Source organism: Lonchura striata, chromosome 7, assembly GCF_050655825.1.
Source record: "Lonchura striata isolate lonStrDom1 chromosome 7, ASM5065582v1, whole genome shotgun sequence".
In the NCBI taxonomy this organism is placed as follows: domain Eukaryota; kingdom Metazoa; phylum Chordata; class Aves; order Passeriformes; family Estrildidae; genus Lonchura; species Lonchura striata.
Genome location: NC_140709.1, coordinates 11,410,090 through 11,427,963, shown reverse-complemented (window position 1 = coordinate 11,427,963; position 17,874 = coordinate 11,410,090). Strand labels below are relative to the sequence as shown.

The 17,874-nt window shown below is 47.6% G+C and overlaps 2 protein-coding genes across 14 annotated transcripts in view; one reads left to right on the top strand and one right to left on the bottom strand.

Annotated features, from left to right (window-relative positions):
• SLC15A2 (solute carrier family 15 member 2) overlaps nucleotides 1–17,874 on the top strand; it is a 150,709-nt gene that overhangs the window by 111,779 nt on the left and 21,056 nt on the right. For 2 of the 8 annotated variants that reach the window (XR_014956503.1, XM_085584203.1), the window contains one exon: nucleotides 6,296–10,253. The exons of 5 other annotated variants lie outside the window; for them this stretch is intronic. Coding sequence is in view for 1 of the 3 variants with exons in the window: in XM_085584203.1 (XP_085440329.1) it covers nucleotides 6,296–6,412 (117 nt within the window). In the remaining 2 variants the exon portion in view is untranslated. Of the gene's footprint in view, nucleotides 1–6,295; nucleotides 10,254–17,874 lie in introns of those variants that run through there. One more of the 8 variants, XR_014956501.1, reaches the window with a different exon arrangement.
• Nucleotides 11,978–17,874, bottom strand: part of HSPBAP1 (HSPB1 associated protein 1) — a 37,880-nt gene continuing 31,983 nt past the window's right edge. For all 6 annotated transcript variants that reach the window (XM_021526084.3, XM_085584208.1, XM_021526086.3 and 3 more), the window contains 3 exons: nucleotides 17,569–17,652; nucleotides 14,547–14,657; nucleotides 11,978–14,335 (listed from right to left, as the gene is read on the bottom strand). In XM_021526084.3, coding sequence (XP_021381759.2) covers nucleotides 13,778–14,335; nucleotides 14,547–14,657; nucleotides 17,569–17,652 — 753 coding nt within the window. In that variant the 3' untranslated portion in view covers nucleotides 11,978–13,777. The remainder of the gene's footprint in view (nucleotides 14,336–14,546; nucleotides 14,658–17,568; nucleotides 17,653–17,874) is intronic.

Genomic DNA, 17,874 nt, shown 5'->3' with positions numbered 1-17,874 from the left:
AGAACCAAGTTGGCTCCTTCCCACTGAGTGATGACAGCCTCCTTTCTAGAAAAAAATGTTTAAGTGGATTTTTCATCAGGTAAACCCTCACTTTAGGAAAACCATAAGGTATAGCAGTTATTAAAAAGATGATTTCTACTAATGCATCTGCTGCATCTTCATTATGATGTCAGGGCATCTCCATGAAGGGATTTGCAGAGGAATCCAGCCATTCATTTCCACACATAATTCCTCAATAGCCCATTTGCTTCAAAGACTTTTATAGACTTTTACTACTCCATGAATCCCCAGATACTTATTTTTTAGGCTTCAGGGGATCCATTGAAAAGAAATTCGTTTTCTGAAGTTTTATGACAAAGGTTTTGCTCTGGATAAAATCTTCCCATTACTTCCAACTTCTGTTCTCCACAAAGATGACTTTGGCAGGTCTCTTCCTACGGCTGCCACAGGCTGTGAGGCATGGGTAGAATTTTAGGTCCCAGAAATAAATAATATATTTCTAGAAAAAGGGTCCTTCCTTACCTTCACTGCTTTCAGTAGTGTGGACATTTTTCTACAGGTATACAAATGCACATGAACACCTGGGAGTGGGAACCCTCCTTGTTTCCATCTTCTTCCTAGCACCATTATCTACCTCATCACTTGACCCATCTGGCACAGGCCAGCCCCCCAAGGGATGGCCAGAAATGCTCTTATAGATCCCCCTTGTGCCCCAGTCCTGCCTGAGCAGTGGTGCTGGGGAAACAGCAGCCAGCAGCAGCTGGTGGAAAAACCTGAGGGTAGGTGGGATGTTGGCCCCTAACCAGCAGGATCCACCTGGACAGAGAGGCTGTGGAGATGGTGAAACGTAATAAGAAACAGGCAAAACTAGTAATAATAAAAACCTCTCTCTCCATTTCCATGATCCTAGTGCAACATTTAAGCCACACAAGGGCAAGGCAAACTCACAACACTCAAAGAACATTTCATACATCAAGTGCTTTTTTTGGAAAGGAGCCAAGGCTCTTCTCATTTTGCTTTCCTAAGGATTGGGAATTTCCAAAAGCAAATCAGATGCCCTGAAAAATAGGCTAATGTGAGCGTGGGGATGTCACACATATCCACTAGCAAAGCAGGCAGTCAAGGGAGTCCACAATCCAGGTGTTCCTGGTTGTGTAGCTCTGGGATAATGGTGATCTGTGTAAGCTGGAGCAGTCAACGTGCCTTGTTTAACAAAAATATAAACTGTTTGGTGCAATCCTGCTCCTGCTGAAGTCCATCAAGATGGCATTTCACTGCCCCAGTCTTCAGTGAGACACTGAGTGAAGCGGGGTGATGGAGATGAGGCCAACAGAGGGTGAGAGGGGAGGATTAGAGGAGAGCAAACATGGCCACACCAGCCAGGCTCCAGAGGCAAAGCCAGATGGTTACACTGCTGCAGCATTGACACAGCTAAAGGAAATATTTAGCTGGACTATTTGCCATGAGGTGTCACTGGAATTTAGAACCAACGTGTCCATCAAAGGAAGGGTGCAGCCAGCACTGGGCTTTATGAGGGATATAAGCCACCACACTTCAGGGAGTGAGCCAGCCATGCTGGAGGGAGGGGAGCAGGACAGATGCTGTGGGCAGGCAGGCAGTTTCTGGCTTTCTCCATGGAAAAATGTGCTGGCAGAAGCCACGGCTGGGTTTGGTGTTAGTCTGCCCGTGCGGTGCCATGGCAATGCACCAAGGATCACCGCTGGCAACTGGCTCCTCATGGAGCTTCTACATCAAACCAAGCTTCTTCCTCCCTCCTGCTGGCCTGGTCTGTCAGGGACATGTCCCTGTCCCTTTGCCTGCCCTGCCCCAAGCATTCTGGCTGGGCTCCATGAGCAGCAATGGGACCACAGTGAGTCCCATGGAAAACTGGGCAGCCATCTCACCCCCCTGCACCTGTCCAAAGGACATCTCCAGACCTTCACAGCCCGACAGTTCTGCCTCAGAAACTGCAACTGGCAGCAAAACAAGGCAATTAGCCATAATCACCCTGAATTATCACAAGTCCTCCTCCATCCTGGCTTTTCTGCCTCTCCTCCCCCCAGAACTTTGCTCTCTCATTAATCGAAACAGAACCTTTCTGTCACCACTGATTGCATCGTCCAACATCAGCTGCCTGGAAGGATAAAAATAAAAGATGGAAAGTGTGTGCTTTTGGTACAAATAAATAGGTGCCAGAGAAGGTAATTTAATTATGCAGTGATTGAATCAGGTGGAAGAAACTGCATTATGCCCACAAAATATCTGCCCTGATGATGGATTTGAGGCATGGTTGGCCAAATGATGGGGTTTTGTTGGGAGGGCTTGGAGCAGCTCCCATCTGAGCTGTCTGGAGCAGCATGCCATTGTGGATGCCTCATCTTTCCCCCCCCCCCCCCCCCCCCCCTTCTTTTTGGCAAATTTGGCTACTGGAAGAGTGAGGCTGGCATTAAAATGCTCTTGTTGTTCACTACAGATTTTCTGTGCAAGGAAAAATTACTTTAGAGTGGATGAGCCTGATGTCTGTGCTGTGTCCCTCCATTACTGCACCTTCCATGGAATTAAATGGAACAAAATGGAGCAATTAATGGACAAAAAGGAAAAGCTCATCATGGATGTGTGCTACGGAATAGTAAAAGCTATGAGGACTTTATATGGGAGGGAAAAAATATGGATTTATAGCAAATAAAGGGTTTCAGGGAGGTCCCAGAGTAAAGAGCCCTTATGATGTGCCACAGCCCCAACACACCTCTAATTAGGATGAATTTCCCTTCTGCTGGAGTTAATGCATTATGTATTGAAATAATTTGTGTTCATTTGTAGCAAATAATTATTTAAAAATGTTATCATTCATTTGTATTCTTTGAGTTCTCTATTAATTCTATAAATAATTGTTCAAAAGATTGTGTTGAGGTTGGTGGAAGGAATTCCTGTTGTGTTGCTGACGTGCTAGAGCAGCTCCCTGTGGTAAGACCAGCTGGTGAATGATGTGTTTGCACCAGCAGAGACCCAGCCTGAGCCCTCCATCCCCAACAGCTTCCTGCCCCTTGGTGACAAGGAACACACACCAGATCACTGCTGGAAATCACTAGGTGCCTTAAACTTAGTGCTTTTCTCTTAATTTTTAGGTAATGCTCTTATTTCTATGTAAAGCTGTACCCCTGTCCTTGCTTTCCCTTGCTGTAAATTTTCTGTCCCATGACTCCTAAAAGAAAAGCAATCTTCTTAATCACAGCATTTCTGAGCACAAACAGAGGTACAAGGTAAGAGGTGCAGGGCAATGAGCTCCTCTGTTGTGTGCCCTTCAATCTGGCTTGATAAATGGAGATTTTGCCAGGAGATTTTTCATGCATGAGCATTAAAAGGGGAGCAAGGCTATTTTCTTTCCTTGCAAGGAGAGACAAAAGAGCTGTGCTTTCCAACTCAGCAACATTAGTCTTTATTTCAATGGGGGGGAATTAAATAAATGAATCTGAAAGCGGGAAGGAGGGAAAAGCCTTCAGAACAGGATTTAAAAGAATTCTTCCTGGGGTTTTTCATGTCCTCCTGCTGTTTCAGCCAAGTCCATAAAGCATTAGGGAAACACATGGACCCTGTAGGCTTCCCACCAGGAGCCCCTGGCTGTGCATCTGACAATGTAACCCAGCAAGCTGCCAAAATTTTTTAAAAGTCACCTGTCAATTAGCAGATTCTCTCTGAAGAATTTAGTCTAGGTAACTTAAAACTTTAGTGAACTTAAAAGCTCACTATGTTTAATTTTGATCAAGGCTTTAATAACATCTGGCTGGATTAGTGTGTGGGTGCTCCTGCTCCCAGCAGTGGGGCTGGAACTGGCCCCCCAGCACCCCTGGTTGCTGTGCCCGAGTCATTTCCCCCCCAGGCTCGTGGGTTTGCAAGTTCAGAGGATGTTGTGTGGGTTCAGAGGCTCCTCTGGGGGCCGGGGGGTCCTGCCAGCACCGACCCCCCACACTGGTGCTGAGGGGTGCGAGGAAGGTGGAGAAGCCAATCCTGACAGAGCCGCTGTCCTGGACTGGGGCAGGACGGCTCTGTGGGGTGGCCGAGGGGCCAGTGGGGTCAGGGGGGTGAAAGGGCAGGGGATGAGGTCCCAGCCCCTCTTGCATCCTGTGCCATCATGTTGTCTTTCTGTGGTGGGGCTTCTCCTGGGAAGGCATCGCACACCTTGCACCAGAGAGGGATTTTGCCTGCCCTTAAATCACGCAAAGATGATTTAAGGAACTGAAAGCTTCAAGCCAGGGCTTCTAACTGAAAAGACACATTGATTTTTTTGTAGCTGATGGAATGAAAGAATTACTGTGGCACAAAAAAAAAAAAACAAAAAAAAAAAAACCAAAAAAAAAAAAAAAGCAAACTTTGTTCAAAAGCCACCTTGGCACGTGCTGTGCATCAGTTGGGCTGGTGTTCCTGGGCCAGGATCCTTCTGCAGCCCCGACCTGCACTGACATACTGACATGCTGGCAGGGTTTTGGGTGCCCTGTGGTGGGAGCAGCCAGGGCCCAATACCCAGAGGAAAGCAGGGTAACAGTGGAGAACCAGGTTGCTCCTTTTGGGAGCGCAGAATCTCTACCCCACTCTGGGGTTTGGGGACCACACTCATCCCTTCACAAAGGGATACACAGCGCAGTGGGCAGAGGGTGGGGAAGCAGTGGGCAGGGCTCTTGCTCCCGGGTCTCTCCAGCTGCTGGTAGCAGGGTGCTGGAAGGCTCTCCTGCTCTGGAAGCATTGGTTTCCCTGCTCTGGAAGACCTGGTTTTCCCCGGCCGTGCCCCAGTGGCCCCGCACGGGTCAGTCGCTGCCGTCCCGATGGATGCTTCCTGAGGCTCCCCGGGCTCTGGGGAGGGTCCGCTCCGCCTGCCCGGGGGACAAGGTGGGAGAGGGCAGCACATCGCACAAAAATGCCCTAAAATGTGTCCCCAGGGCGCTCCTGGCGCTGGCAGCGATGCTGATGTGGCGGCTGCGTCTCTCCGAGAAGGGAGGAAGGGCAGGAGGCTGCGGGACCCGCAGGGCCGGGCTGGGGCGATCCCCCGCGGGAGCCGCTCCACATTCCCCGGCCGTCCCTCTGCCACATCCCCCGGCCGTCCCTCTGCCACATCCCCCGGCTGTCCCTCTGCCACATCCCCCGGCTGTCCCTCTGCCACATCCCCTGCCCGTCCCTCTGCCACATTCCCCGGCTGTCCCTCTGCCACATCCCCCGGCTGTCCCTCTGCCACATCCCTGCCCGTCCCTCTGCCACATCCCCTGCCCGTCCCTCTGCCACATCCCTGCCCGTCCCTCTGCCACATCCCCCGGCTGTCCCTCTGCCACATCTCCCGGCTGCCCCTCTGCCACATCCCCTGCCTGCCCCTCTGCCACATCTCCCGGCTGCCCCTCTGCCACATCCCCTGCCTGTCCCTCTGCCACATCCCCCGGCCGCCCCTCTGCCACATCCCCCGGCCGTCCCTCTGCCACATCCCCCGGCCGTCCCTCTGCCACATTCCCCGGCTGTCCCTCTGCCACATCCCCCGGCTGTCCCTCTGCCACATCCCTGCCTGTCCCTGTGCCACATCCCTGCCTGTCCCTCTGCCACATCCCTGCCTGTCCCTGTGCCACATCCCCTGCCTGTCCCTGTGCCACATCCCTGCCTGCCCCTGGCTGTGCCACCATTATCCAGGAGAGCCCCAGCAGCATCCTCCAGGGCTGGAGGAGCTGGCAGCGTTCCTCGGCCCTCCACAGAAGCACTTGTTAATTCTCTGTTCTCCCTTAATTACACGAAGCAATGACCGTTTCATCATCGCTTTACAACGCTTCGCCTTAAACCCACTATAAGGCAGCAGTGTTGTGGCTCAGACACTTTAATTAACAAGAATGATCTCACCTTTGTCTGCAGCATCTTTTTACGTGTTATTATATCAGGTAATTGTTAAACTATTCACTGGTTTGGAGAGGTCTATGCTTTCTTTCATTAAAATGTCTTGCTTTTTCTGACCCGGCAGATTACCCACATTTTTACACTTAGAATTTTCAGGTGATTTCAGTTAAATCAATCTGCAGGAAACCAGATGAATTATTTAAAGCACCAGTGGTCTCACACTAGAAAATGGGATTTGGTCAATGCTTCTCCAAATTTTAGGAGTTTCAAGGTGCTCCCAGAGCTGGCTGGGAAATCAACTCCCTGTTGACCAAAGCTATCAAAAGAATGAACTGAATAGTTTAAATTCATTTGAAAACTCCCCACACTTGTGGGAAAAAAAAAGGCATTCATTAATTTTTAACATACCCTTTCTTGTTTCCTCTCTCACCAGGAAAAAAGGCTGGGAGAGAAACCAGGGGCTCTTCCCTCAGGAAAAAAAAGCCCTTCCAACTGTTTTGAGCTTTTCAGAAATGCTGCTCATGGGTTTGTTGGGGGTTTTTTTAAGTGAAATTACACTGAAAATGTGGAATGATGAAATAAAACCCAGCCCAAATCCCCAGATGATAAGTCCTTTCAGGGCACGCTCTGATGTGGATGAAACTTGCTTCTGACCAATGTTGACTACTTGAAAATGTCTGTTCTCTAAAATCAGGCAAAACTGAAATAATTTTTGTGTAAAAAATCAGGACTGGCAAGAGCATCTTGCTTGCACCCTGAAGAAGGTAGGCAGTGATTTTACTTCTCTGCTAAAACACGGCCCAGGGACTGCAGGAGGCCTGGTCCTTCCCAAGAGCATCTCCAGTTCCCAATTCCAGCACCTGGTGAATGATCAGCTGAGAGCAAGACTGGGATGCAGGCACAGGATGAGACTTCTGCCTCAACTCTTCAAGGACCAAAGCACTGGATAAACCCTGAAATTTGGTCTGAACGCTTGAACCTTCATTTCCTCCTCTTCCTCACCCTGAGTTCCTCCTTAGAAGCAAAGCTGAGTTAGAACAGACGGGAGAAAATCCCACTACCACTGGCCTTCCCCATCAGCAGCATGAGCATCACCTGTCCCCAGCACAGATATCACAGGAGCAGGAACACCTGGGGACCCTCATGGCCTTGCCCAGACTCAGCTGGGACATGGACCTGCCCATGGGCACTGGAGCTCTTGCAGCTCAACCCGGCAGCAGTCCTGGCTTCAGCCTTTCTTCAGAAGGGCCTTGCATTATATCATCCCATCTCTCCGGGCTGGAATCTGCTCCCATCTGCTGGACTGTGGTGAGTTCTGGATCTTGTTAATGTCTCTTTGTGCGTGGAGGTGTCCATGGACACTGGTCTTAGCCCTGCAGGATTGCTCCTGTGGGTGAGGATTGCCCTGACCCCCAGCTGGACCTGCTGCTCCCCAGCAGTGAGTTGTGCTCTGGGTGGTGGTGAGGGCAGAGCTCTGTGTGAGCACATCATTACCCTGGCATCAACCTGGGAGAAAGGGCTAGAGGGCACCCTGCATTTTGCCCCTGTTTGACCCCCACGGTTGTGCTCCATTCCCAGGGCTGGGGCAGGTCTGCTGCAGCGGCACCCATCACTTTGGAGAGGCTCAGATGAGGCTTGGAAGCCATGCTGGGTGTCAGGGCTTTTGGGCTGTCCTGCCTCTGAGAAGGGCCTCTGGCACTGCTGGGCTGGGGGCCATGTCTGTGGCTCCCAAACTCACCCCCAAGGAGAGAGGATGGGGAGTGGCTCTGCCCCTCAGCCCTGTGGATGTGGCTGGGGACAGGGCAAGGGCAGCCTGGTGTGACGGTGATGAGAGTTGTGGTTAACTGGGTTAATTATATTCATGTTGCTAGGAACACGGTGGATTATGTTAATAGCAGCATCTGGGGAAATTACATCTTCATTAATTGGTCCTGATTGCTGTTTGGCAGATGCGAGATGTTTCTGACTTTAACATGCAGGACAAAATTTATTGTAATCAGAGCAAGCAGTGACTGCACAAACACTGTTACCATGCCTTGCTAATTGACTCTCTAAAGAGGAAAAGATGGAAAAGACCTGCATGGTCATCTCATCCTTGCTCCTGTGCCCCGGCCAGGACAGGCTTGCCTTCCACTGATTCCTGTTCTAGTGCTTCTTCTGATAGAGCTCTGAACATCTTTTTGAGTTAATAGTGGTAATAATATGGTTGATAGACACAGGACAGCAGTCATGGGGCTGAGGATGCTTCTGGTGATGTATCTCAAACTGACCTTGTTCTGGCCTTGATCTGCCCACAAGGCTCCTCCTCTTGGGTGTAACGTGGGGGCAGTCGAGTCTATTCACATGCTTGGAGTCAACCACGTTGGTGATTTGGAGACCTTTGATCCCATCAAGTCCCCAGCAGGATGGAGAGGAGGCTCAGCCAGGCACGGCTGCCCTCAGGGCAGCACCCCGGGTGGGAGATGGGGCTGCTGGATGTGGAGAGATGCCAGTCATGGCCAAAGCAGGGCTGTAGCGTGGCATCGCTCTCTGCAATGCTGCAGCTTTCAGTCAAGGGAGCAGCAGCAAACAAGGAATAAACCACATTGCAGTGAGCTATCACACCGTGGCAGAAAGCTCCATTCTTAACAGGGCAGAGATCCTAATTCCTTTGGATAAGCCCCCAAAGCTCCAAGCAAATGCAGAGGTAATGCATTCTGTCCCTGGGGACGTGGGGGCTGAAACGCAGGCGAGGCACCAAGTCCCTCGTAAGTCATGAGGCTCGTCTGGGGACAGCAGGAAGTTGTGTTACAGCCTCACTTGCTCTGCCTTCTTTTTACACAGCACCATCTTTCATTTTAATGGTGTTTTTTCAGCCGGCTTTGTTAGGGCTGCTGCTAATTGGGCTGGATTCATGTGTCCCACCAGGGCACAGGACAAGCCTGGCATTGCTCAGAAGGGAAGGGTTTTACTGCCTGGTTCTTTCAATGGGCATAGCCCAGGCTCTGGAGAGCAGGAGGAGGGGACATGGCTGGGGTGAGAGAGGAATTCAGGAACAATTTTAACTCTTTACCTGCCCTTGAAGCTCATATACCTCCCTGAGGCAGTGATGGGACAGAGAGTGAGTCTACATGATTCAAGTATCTACCAGGAAAATGAAAGTCTGTTTTACAATCAACCTTTCTGATCTGGAGAGATGTTGGGCCACCTCTTTTGCTGTGAAATTGGATTAAAAAGTTCTTCAGTGCTGGAAGTATCTGATTCAGACCTTCACAAAGTGGTTTTCATAGGTTATCACAAGGAATGAGAACTCATTGCTGGGACAATACCACCAGAGCTTTAGAAGCAGCAAAGTCTGTGCCCTGAAAACCTAGATCTAGGTTTCACTAAGAATCTGGTGCTGACCAGGCAGCTGGCCATGTCTTTTCCCTGACACTGCCCCTGTAATTCAATGCAAGGACCAGGAGAGCTGTGATGCCTGTGAGATTTGGCTGCAAAGCAACGCTTCTGACTTGTGAGACACTTTCACCAGCTCCAGGGCCCCCCAGGTCCCTCAGCACAAGGGCACTGGGAGGTCAGAGAGCTCCAGGGTTTCTGCTTGTGTTCTCTGAGCCTCTGGGAGACTCACAAAAATCCTCTCTTCACCACTGCTGCACAGCACTTGCCACCTTTATCCCCACTGCCCTACAGTCCCCCCTGGGGGCTGTGGTCCTCCCAAACTAGCTGTTCCAAGGTGACCAGAACTTCCAGCTCCCAGCCACCCCACTAAGCTGGGCAAACCCTACTGATTAGATGGAGAAGTTAATGTTTAGTGGGAACATACACTTGGGATATCTCCAAAAATACAGCTCTGAAATGTGTGGCTCTTTAACCAGAGATGCCATCATCCCACTGCCCCTTCAGCCAGTGTGGCAAAGTGTGTCCCCATCTTGCTGTGGGTCAGATCTCTGTGTCTGGAAGACAGAAGAATATGGTACAGGAGATCTAGGATCCTTTTCCTCCCCCCATCTGGACAAACCAGATGGTAAAATCAGGCCACTTATTTGCAGAGGTCTTTCCCCATCAGCCATACTGGGAATGTCCCATGGAAGAAACTCCTGTGAGTGGAAGCCTGCTCATGCCAAACACCAAAACAGTTCACATTTGTAGCTGAGAAATTCAGCAAGGAGCTTTTAGATTCCCACAGGAGCTTACTAGTTGGCAAACAGACTGAATTGTAGCACTACTTTTATTTTAAAGGGCAATTAGCACTGTGGAAGGATTCTCTCTGCCTATTCAATATGCCATGTTTGTTAGTTAAAAGCTCAATTTATGGTTAATGTTAAATGATAACATATGTCACAGTTCTGCAGTTGAGCTGCTCTGTGGCATCAAAAAAACTGTGCCACAGCAGAAGTTCTGGGAGAGGCAAATGGGGGAAGTAGCACTGTGAAATCCAGTGGTACCCACAGACAACCTGTGGGGAGGTTTTCCAGAGAAAACTGAAACTCTGGAAGATGTTGCTATTTGGGGTTTTCCTTCTTGCTCACTCCAGAGCTGACACTGTCAGACTTGGGTGTGGTTTCTGCAGATTCCTTTTAGTGAGGGTGGTGCTCAGGGCCAGCAAGTAGCAATGCCAGTCGGTCCAGGAGATAGTCCAGGCTGGCCCATGAGCCACTCTGCAAACCTGGGGCAGGGAACACGCAGGGTCCACCAGCCAAGTAGAACAGCCTGGATGTGTGTGGGGAGATGAATGTGCTGGTCCATCCCACTGCTTGGACTGGCCCTGGGCTGGAGCAAGGCTTTCACTTCAACACCAGGCACTGCAGCATCCCTCTCTTACTGTCACTCAGCCAAAGCAGAGATGACAAGCGTGTCACCACTGTGACCACCCTAGTGATGGCTCCAGGCTATGATCTCAACTGCTGCCATGCCCACTGCTGCCAGCGAGTGGGAAATGCTCTTTCTTGGGGGAGAAAGTTTCTATGAGCAGTCGCAGAGGGCTAGCACTGGGTTCCTGCTCTTCTTGGAGACAGGCTGTCACCAGAGAGATCAGGAATCATTTATTTTTAACGCTATGAATATGTAGAAACTTGTCTGAGCTTCCGCACGCAGCGGCCATGAATTTAGAAACGGCGTCAGGAATCGCGGCGCTCGGCGTGCTGCGAATCGGGTCAGAGCTATAAATTTCTCTCACTGGTGCACAAGCCATTTGCCATACGTGACTTGCTGAATTTGTGGTCATTTCTCTCTCTGCCCCTGCATGCAGAGTGTATGACTGAGATTTTATATTGCACCTCTGAGACACAAAGTCCTTCTGGTGCTTTTGCCTTGCATCCTAAACAGCCTCACTCGCTCTTCTCCCTGTCCCCTTGGCTTAATGGCTTCTGGCCACAGCCTGGCCTTTAAATCATGAGCTGCACCTGGACAGGCATAAACCATGACTGTCCCCAGACAGGGAGGGTGTGATTGGAGTGGTGAGGGATGTGACTCTGAACACAGCTTAGCCTTGCTGAGCTGCTCCTACACTGAGCCTGAGATGGGTCCTCTGGCACAGGCACCGAAGGCGGTCAGGGCAAGTCCTACAGAGACCCCTGACATGTTCAGTGAGCCTTTCCAAGGACAGTCATTTGGAATACATGGATGAAATGTTCAGTGTGGATTTTGTGGGGTATATAAAGATGATCTGTGTGTTGGGAGGAAAGCTTAAGCTAAGGAAATTCACGCTGTGGGGACTGGAAGATGATGCTGCCATCCTCCTCCACTTTACTGCCTGTGCTTCTCCTCCCCCACCTCTAGCTGTTCTAGACATAAAAACTTTTTTATTGCAAGACTATTTTTGCTCAGTGAATTAAAATGAGGCGTTTGCAACCCTTCCTTCCCAGTGCAACTGCACCCAGGAGCAGTGCTCTCTAGCTGGTCCCAGCCCCTCTGGTCAGCCTGGCAAAGGCAAGCCCAGCAGCAGGACACGAGCAGGGTCTTGCTAAACCCAGCTCTGCTGAGATGTGCCTGTGCCTCAGAATGGCTCTGCCCTGTTCCACAGACTGCTCCCTATGAGCCTGGTGAATCAGTAAAGGCAGCAGGGTGACCAAGATGTTTCCTAAGTGATTCCAGCTGAATCCCTTTGTCGCAGCAGTGCCATCACACAAACAGGAACTGTATCAACAGGATTGTTTATTAAATTCTGTCCTGGTTGCAAGGGTGCAACACCACTGAAATCCTTTGGTATAGAAACATGAAAAAACACTGGATTTTCTCACATTCCTGAGGCTGAGAATTGTATCTTGCCCTTGAGGATGATACAGGTGTTATCAGGGTCTGAGCCCAATTACCAGGGCAGAGCAGGACACTGGAAACTGCACATTTGTGGGTCAGAGATGGAGCTCGTGTGGCCTCTGCTACTAACTCACAGCCACTCTTCAAAGCCAGGGCATTCAGCAAGCTACACACACAGCTCTGTTTCCATCAGGATAAGGTTTCTGTGCTTGTTAAATGTGAACCTTTGAGCCTTTTCAACTTAATCCTCTTCCAAGTGTATTAGGTTTTTGAGATTTTTGAAATGGCAAGGTTTCGTGAATTTCTGATCTACTGGTGCATATCTAAAGCCCTTAACATAATTTATCAGGGCCCTGCCAACATGCAATCTGAATAAAAGCAGAGAGAAAGCACCTTTCCCATTAGGATTTTTTAGCTATAAATTAGTGGAAGGTGATCTTTGTGAAAACAGCACTAGTTTCATGTATTTAGTAGGGAATACACACCAAGCAAAAGAAACACCAGCTGGAGGTCTGGTGGTGCAAGATTACAGCTGTGGGAACAGGCTGATGATAGAAACTGGTTTCTTGGTCTCTACCAGACACAAGAAAAGAGACATTTTAAAAGCAAAGGCTTCACAGGAGCTGAAGCTGTCTCTTGAAACTGCAGTTGGGGAAAATGCCTCTGCAGCCACCACAAGCAGAAATCAGAGGAGGTGAGAGCATCCTGGAAGATGCCAGCAGCTTTCTTCCCAGGTTTTGTTCAAGCCTCCATGCATAGCTTCAGAGTTAGCAAACCTCTTGCCTATATTTAATGTTCTTGAACTTTTCAATCAAAGAACAACCCAGCCTTCAAAAATAAATCCAAGGATTACTATCCTTTGAAGAAAGGATGGTCTTGTACAGCAAGCATTTACAACCAAAAGAATTAATGCATTTTGATTGTTATGGTAAAGAGAAAGACAGAGGCAAAAAGTCATAGTTGTGTTGCTTCATTTCTTAGAGATAGGGTACTGTGCACATCTGGCTTTAAATAAGTAATAGCAGCAACTTCCCAATGGCCTTAATCTCCCACCTTCATGACTTTCTGAACTAGCTGAAGACTACTTTCTTGCTAAGGGCTTTAGTCTCACTCCAGCCTAGAGCTTTGTGACAAAACTGAAGTTATTTAGTGGAAGGGAGGAAGTAGATGCATTAGTGAGTGCATTGTCTCTTGGCTGAGGTTTAGGCTTACCTGAATTTATTATTTCTAATGTAATCAACTGATTGCTCATTGACCATTTTATTTTAAATGTGGTCAAGGACTGCAGTCTACAGTCAGTCAATCCATCTGCTCCCAGCCTTGGTCCCCCTTTGCTGTGACCATGTCCCAGCACTCCCTCTGTTATCCATCATTAAGCCATACTTGTTTTTCAGCTCAGAGCTGTAGAACACTGTGAAGATCCCACCTGCACAGCACGGTGGGAGTGTGACTGTGTGTGCTCTCTCTTGTTCATAACACTGAGCAGCTCCCTGACGAAACACACCTTTCTCTTCTCAGCCATCACTAACCAGCTATTCTTCTTTCAGCTCAACTTCAACCTGCACTTAACCAGTAACTGTGTCTATCTGTACCTAAAAATTATTTGAAATGGAACATTCAATTATTACAGATCTTAAACACGCTTCTGCTGTTTGATTTCTGTTCCAGCAATGATAAAGCATCACACTCTCATTTTCTCCAACAGCAGCTGAGCCACTAAACTGATGACACGAGGATTAACCAGACAGTCTAACAAGTCATTGGTAGAAAGGGCTGTTTGTGAGGTGCATGGACTGCAGTCTGAATCCATTTGATGTGCAGCTGTCTCACAGTCATTACTCATTAGCAATCTCTTCCTCTTGCACTGTAATTTTCCAAAATGCTGTCCTTCATTTTCATGGAGAAGATCTCCACCGTCACTTTCAACTGCAACTGCACCTATCACTCTGGTTTTCTGAGACTGTGGTAAAACCTGAATAAGATGAGGCCCAAAAGGTATTTTCTGCAGCTCTTCTGCTTCGGGTGTTGGAAAGTCACATTCCTGGGTTAGTAATGTGCAGCTCTCTGCTTCACAGCCAACTTCCCTTCTCTTCCTCTTGCATGAGGCGTTTGTCCTCTGCTTGGCACCAGTGCTGCTGGAACGTGCCTGTCCTGACACACTTGTCTCCTGACACTTGAGGTATGCAGACACTGCTTTATTCAGGTACTGAAGATTGATTTCATGGGATGTTGCCTCAACCTAAGAAAACACCCAGAACACACTCAGTTAAAAGGAGACATGTTTCAATTCAGCCTTGTGTGATTATCTTCCATGAATTACTTTTGCTACATGAAGGGATGGAACTTAAAACTCTTTTTCTCAAAGCAGCATAAAGGCTCAGGGGGAGCTAAGCAAAATGTCAGTAATTCTTTGTTATTGCTGCCATAATGGGAGCAGTAAGAGGGCTCACCTCTGTGGGATTTAGCCAGAGATCTCCATCACTGGGATTTTCTGCTGATTTTATGGCGCATACCAGCATTCGAGTTATTGCCTCTTCTACACGGGCTTCATGATCTGCATCCTGCCTCAAGAGAACAGAAGGTTTTAGGGGATAGATTAGCTCATGGGTCTCTGCAGAAAGCTGAAAGATCTTAGGAAAAACATAGATGGCCTTAGTTTGAAAGCCACACTCATGCATGTGAAGCCAGTGGAAGGTTTCAGACTCTCTTCCTGTGTACAGCCCCCAAACAGGTGACAGCACAGGCTTTGGTGTTACTGCTCATCTGAATAAGGATTTGCACAAAAATAGTATGTGTATATAATCTTTTCCCTTATTAGTGTTTTGTTAATTGAATCTGGTGATTGAAATTATAATGCAATATTAGCATTTAATTAATGTGTGCATTTAAACAGCTCTTTAGGACTAGAAGAGCCATAGAAGTACATAGCACATTTTTATATCTACATATTATGTCTAATTTAAGCAATTAAAACACACAGGATGTTACAGCAATGCAGCAGCTATCTAAGGGCTATATAAGCACAAAAATGAATCTTAAGGAAATTTAGGAAATATTTTTTCATGTAACAGCAGCTGACGAACTACTGCACTTTTGAACAGTAGAAGGAAAAGCATGTTCGCTCTGAAAGCTGTCCTGCAAAACTAAAAACTAACTTACTAACTTAATAATAGGCTCTTTGTTTCAGGCCTTCACTTCCTGATCCCCCTTGGACAGCTGGATAGGTTAGGATAACCTAGCTAGGTTGGGATAGCAGAAAAAAACTTTGTAAGATCTTGGCTTTCTTTCAGATTTGAATTTCTTCTTGTGGAAGGAATGATAGACTCTCCAGACAGGATGGTGGTTTTGTTATCTCAATGACAAGTATCTAGAAGTGGATGCATAAATTTGCTTTAATTGAGATGCTTAGGAGTATTAGTTTTGGAGGGAAGATGCAACGTGGTGAACCCCCAGCCCTGATCAGTCTAACTGTGGCTCCAGGGAACCTGCCAAGCAAACCCCACATCTGGCTAGTACGAGGGCTGAAGGCAGCAATTTGTCCTGGAACCCTAAGCAGAATTTGGGATAGAAGCAGGGGGAAGTGCTCTTGGCATTTTGTGGGTTGGGATGCTAGGCTTTTTAATGGCCTTGTATTAAAAAAAAAAAACACCAAAATACAGAGTTTGGTATCTACATGTGGAAATTATTTAAGGTGTTGCATTCTTAGTATTCATCCTGGCCTGCTGAATAACAGGGCTGTACTGATTGCATGACAGTATGTTAGAAAGCAAGGAATACTTTTGGGTAGCTCACATCCAGCTGAAAACAAATTAAATTTCTACTCTAAACTGTTGCCAATATAATTAATGGTTTCACTGGGGCTGTAATTGTTGGTGTGATTCACATCTGTCAATATGAAAGCAGCTGGTAACAGCTGCGAGCAAGAACTGCTTGGTTTGGTAATGCAAATGTTCTCAGAATTCTTTTAGAATCCATGTCAGAATTTATTTTACAGATGGAGTGCCCAACACCTAGCAAACAATGCTGCATCATCAGCTGCAGGGGTGATTTCTGTAAGGAACTTTCACCTGGGCTGCAACAGCCCCATCTGCTCATGGCAGGTATTGATATCTGGGGAGGGTCTGTGTCCTGCACCCAGCAAACACTCCTCTGCTTGTGATACCACACAACCACTGACTCTTGTTGGCACCAAACAGGATCTTAGTGACTTCTGCAAGACCTTTTTGACAGAAATCCACTTTTTCTTTTCCTTGCAACACATAAGAACAGCTAGAAATTCTCAGGCCCCACCCCAGCACCTGGGAGCCACCAGCCAAAGCCGATCCCATCACAGCCAGCTCCTCCAGAGGGGGACAACTTGTGAGGCCCAGCTTGGGGCACAAGTGTGTGTGTGTGGTGACATCAGGGCCTGCCTAAGCCCAGGGCACACAGCCAGCTCCTCTGAATTACCTCAAAGGCTCAAATTCAAGGCAGGCTTTGGTGGCTGCTCTATAATATAAGTGGTGCTTTCTCTGGCACTGGAAACAGCCTGACTGCACTTAGGGCTGTGTAAGAGCCTGGTCTGGGCTGTGGGCCCACTGCCCTTGCTAAATACACACGTTTCATCCTGAAAATTTCTTCATGAAGGAAATACCCAAGTGAGTTCCTCTGCTCTGCTTGGTTTGATGTTGGTATGAGAAATGCATCGTGTGGTCTTGGAACAGCAGCTGAACACATGTGTTCTTTCCCCTGCAGAATTCCAGTCTAATATAGGTTTTAGAAGTAGGAAAAAAATGGCAGTGAGTATTTTAGTGAGGCAGCTTTCACAGGCAATTTCAAAAGGTTTTTTTTTTTTTTTTAATATTAACCTAGGATTAATAATAAAGTAATGTCAATCAGAAAACCTTCTGGAGTATTGAGATGACTTAGGGAAGGACTCTGCTCCTTTAAAGGTCCCTTCCAACCCAAACTATTCTATGATTCTGTGATATCCCTGGAACCATCCCATATATACTGGTTAACATGAGCAAGAAAAATCAAAGCCCAGGGAGAAGAAAATTAATTAAATACATGAGGAAATCCAACTTCAGCCAAATCAAAACTATCACAGAGAAATGAAAATTCAAAAATCCTCTTCTCCTCCCTTCCTATTCACATTAATCTGATTTAAACGTAATTTAGCTTTGCACAAGCTTGTCCTTGAGGTGAAGTTGCTGTTTTTTTGCTTTCTATTCAGCACAAAGCTGGATGGCCCTTTAGAAAGTAGGCATGAAAATGTAGCTTGTGTTTAATTGTTTACCTGATTGAAGTAAACTTGAAAGGGGATTGCTGCTGAACTGGAGCTTCAGATCTGGAACCTTGAAAGGTTCTGGAAAAAATCTATCTTTCCTCCCCAGCCTCTGAACACAACACACCCAATGGGACTGAGCTGGCAGGCAAGGGACAGAAATCCCTTGGAAATGCTACACCCCCAGGACATTAAAAGGAAAATACCAGTTCAATCCAAGAGTTTATGCTGACAGTGACAGGATCAATGGATTCCACATAGTGCCACCAGTGCCTTGGAACAAGCAGGACCTGGAATTGGAGACATTGCATTAGGGTATAAGCAGAAGGTTGAAAGAAAGACACAGTTTTTAAATTTAGGTGATGTGGGAAGTAGAGACATAACTGAGGCAAGGACACAGGTAAGAGGTGAAATTTATTTCTCTCTTTTAAAGAGCCTTTTCTCAAGACTTAAATGCCCACTCTATCAATACTATCATGTAAGAAATGGACATTTTGTTATCTTTTATCCAA